Below are 3,613 nucleotides of genomic sequence, written 5' to 3' on the forward strand. Positions count from 1 at the left end.
TAGCCAAATTCAAGGAAGAGCTTAAATGGCTGACCTACAGAGCAACAAGGAAGAACTCTTTTAGATAGTCCATCTCGTTGCCTCTTTTGTATAGTGCTTTTTTTTTCAATTTCTGTCTTAGTTTTAGATTTCCTTTATTTTGCTCTGTATAGTTCCTTTCTTTTCTTTTACTTGGACTTTGTATCATTTATTTAAAAGTCAATAAAAATACGCAGCAGAGTCCTGTTGTTTCCCTAAAAAAAAAAGATTTGATGAATATGCATTCCCGTTAAGGAAAACAGAGTACAACTGAGCATTGTTTAGGCTTTGTTTTTCTCTGATGAAATTCAGCAACTTTTGGAGAACCCTAGTGCTGATCGCTGAGCACATATTTTTGTGAAATCCTTGAGAGATGCTATAGAAGGCCTTGAGATCTAGGGTGGGCAACCTACCCGGCTACGAATTCATGGCGGTTTCGAGGTCCTTGCTTGCAATGTAAAGGAAACGCGTGTAGAGTTCTGCTAGTACAAGACCTTACAGTATTACTAGTATTACAGTAGACCATCGAAACAAGTTACTCGTACTAAGGCTCTGTACATTTGGGATTTGTGCACTGAGATATATAGCCAGTTCTCTTCTATGTACAGCTTCTTCTTTCGATTATTTTTTTGATAATTTTGTTCGGAGTGCACAACCAACTCGCGCCATCCTTTGCAATTGCCTTACACTAGCTAGACTACAATGTACAACCCCCAAATTACAATCGAGAAGAGAAGAAAAAAGATGCTTAAAAGTTAAGAGATCACGATCAGGTGTGAAGACGCAGAAAGCAAACCCAAAAAAATGTCCATTTGATTAATCAATCACCGGTCCTTCTCGGTGCTGGCGTCGCTGCCCCGCCCGTTCGCCGACGCCGTGTCGTCCACCGGCACCACGCCGCCCTCCTTGCGGCTCCTGATCTTGATCAGCCCGTACAGCTTCTTGAACTCCCTCATCGGCGCGTCCTTCCCGAACCCCCCGCCCCCCGGCGACTGGCTCTCTGCCGCCGCCGGGCTGGACTCCTCGAGGTGCCCGGACGATCTTGAGGTCAGCCTGGGCGGCCGCGCCGCGGAGCTCGTCCGCGGCGCCACCACGTGCTGCAGCGCGCTGATGACGGTGCGGAGCGCGCGGCTCGGGGACCCGCGGTTGGCGAGCATGATCTCGCCGAGCTCGGCCGGGCTCAGGCGCGCGCCGGCGTGGAAGCCCTCCTCCACCTGCGGGTACAGCTTGTGGTCCTTGAGGCCCAGGTAGTTGCTGGCCAGCGCCTTGAAGCCGTCGAAGTCGCACATGGTGAAGTGGATGTGCACGTCCAGCCTCCCCGGCCGCAGCACGGCCGGGTCCACGCCCTCCTTGCCGCCGCTCATGGTGAACACCATCACGCGCTCCTCGCCGCAGCACGACGACAGCCCGTCCATGAATCCCAGCACCCTGGCGGCCCGCGCCGCCGACGTCTCCCCGTCGCCGCCGCGCAGGTACCGGTCGAGGTCCTCCACGAGGATGAGCGACCGCGGGGCCGTGTCCAGGAGCAGCGCGCGGAGGTCGTCGGTGCCAGCGCGGGAGAGGTCGATGTCGTAGACGTCGTAGCCGAGGAACCTCGCCATCGCCGCCGCGAACGTGGACTTGCCCGTGCCGGGGGGTCCGTAGAGCAGGTAGCTCCGGCGCCAGACGCGGCCCAGCCGGTGGTAGTAGGCGCGGCCCTTGAGGAAGCTCTCCAGGTCGGAGCGGACGCGGGTCTTGAGCTCCGGGTCCATGGCCACCGTGTCCAGCGTGGCCGGGTGGGTGAAGGGCACCGACGCCCAGCGCGGAGCGACGGCGCCGGTGTTGGCGTAGAGGCGCAGCTCGCGGCGCCGCAGCTCCATCTCGTCGGCGACGGACTCGACGTGCTGCAGGTAGGGGCGCAGCACGCGCGTGCGGTCATGGCGGCGCACGCGGAGGAGGAGGCGCTCCCCGCGGTTGGTCCACGCGAGGCGTGCGCCGAGGAAGGCGTCGTGCGCGGTGTGGCCGGGGCCGAGCTGCAGCGAGAAGTCGTTGCTCTTGCTGGCGGAGGAGAGCACGCAGGCGGCGTCCGCGTCCTCGAGCGACGGCAGCGACGCCACGTAGGCCGCCGCCTTGCGGAAGAGCGGGTTCTCGGCCCCGTCGTTGCCGCCGGTGGCGGCGAAGCGCGGCACCTCGTAGTACTGGTACGCCTGCGCCCACTCGTCCGCCCACCGCCACAGCCGGCGCGCCGCGTGCGCCGCCGACTTGTAGGACAGCACCGCCCGCAGCGCCGCCACGGCCAGGGCCGCGTACGCCAGGAACATGACCGCCGCCGCCCCGCCGTCCAGCGGCATCGCGCCCGCCCCCGCGAGGAGGAGGAGGAGTCGCGCGCACGGTTGCGCGGTTTGATTCGGTCGCGCCGGTTGGTTCGTGCGTTGCGTCTGGGCGAGAAGGGTAGGAGAGAGGGAGAGAGATCGGATGGTGGGTTGTCGTGGGGTTTTAAGGCGGGGGGCGGGACGGGAGGGAGGGAGGGGCGATTCGGTCGGGATCGCTGTGGCGCGCGCGCGGGTCAAAGGAGAAAGGCGGGGCCGTCTCGGATGGCCGCCGCCTGCCGCTGCGTACGAGTCGCGGATATGAATGTTTTTTAATTTTATTTGTTGCTGATTTTTTGAATGGTCTGGTGGTTTGAAACTGCTCGGACTCGCCGGGTTTATCTTGTTTCCTGGGGTGAGAATTCTGGCGTGCTGGTGTGGCTGAGGTGATTGGGGCAGCTACGTGGTTGACGGATCACTAGTTACTCGAATTTCTGATTCGGTTGCTGGATCTCATCCGTTTCCTATCTCCTTCTTAAATGCTCTTCGTCGGGATGTGAAATTGCCCAGATTCAATCAAGATCCCAAATTATTTCAAAAAAAAAGTACTGATCAAGATACCCAAATCAACACGGTGCCTGGACAAAACCGGCTGACACGGCGACGGGTGATACGGTCGATCCATCGATATGATACGGTTGAGCGGGGTGTATTGGCAACAACCAGTGAAGATGAGGAGAATGTTCCGTAGCTGGCCCAGAAGCTCTTTTGGTTGGAAGGGCGTCTATGGGACGCTACTGACCGCTACTGACCTGGACGCGTACGCGCCGCGTTTCATGAGCTTCCGTAAACAGCTTGTTTCATTTATCTGTTATTTATTGAACGAAACAGCTTGTTTCATTCATCTCTAGGTTGTCGCCTGGCCTAGCATGATGATTGGCAGCATGGTTTCTGCCGTTGGATATGAACAGATGGCCAGTGATACCTGTACTGTCTTGGATAACTAACCATATACCGAGAGAGCACTACTGGTACTCTGACTCGGCAAGTGTGTGCACGCACCCGCGAATGAATCAATCCACGTCTCCCTCCATGGCTCCATCTCATGCAAGTTGCGACCGACAAAGTAATTTTCATCACGGTCTCTCACTTTCGACCTCTCGAGCTTGCCTTTTGGGGAGTCCGGTTCTAAAGTCAAATGCCGACAGAGAAACAATTAATGCAAGTCAAATTCCATGTAGTATGTTGCTTTTACATCCGTCGAAGTTGCGAAAGAAACATTCTTCTGCTACTACCCTGCAAGATGC

General features: G+C 57.4%; 1 protein-coding gene across 1 annotated transcript; it reads right to left on the reverse strand.

Annotated features, from left to right (window-relative positions):
• Positions 1-513: 513 nt before the first annotated feature.
• LOC119271873 (AAA-ATPase At2g46620-like) lies at positions 514-2,478 on the reverse strand. Its single transcript, XM_037553530.1, has one exon. It carries the CDS (start codon positions 2,346-2,348, stop codon positions 843-845), a length of 1,506 nt encoding a protein of 501 aa, XP_037409427.1. The 5' UTR covers positions 2,349-2,478; the 3' UTR covers positions 514-842.
• Between the last annotated feature and the right edge of the window lie 1,135 nt (positions 2,479-3,613).

The sequence above is a fragment of the Triticum dicoccoides genome, chromosome 1A (assembly GCF_002162155.2).
Source record: "Triticum dicoccoides isolate Atlit2015 ecotype Zavitan chromosome 1A, WEW_v2.0, whole genome shotgun sequence".
Lineage (NCBI taxonomy): Eukaryota > Viridiplantae > Streptophyta > Magnoliopsida > Poales > Poaceae > Triticum > Triticum dicoccoides.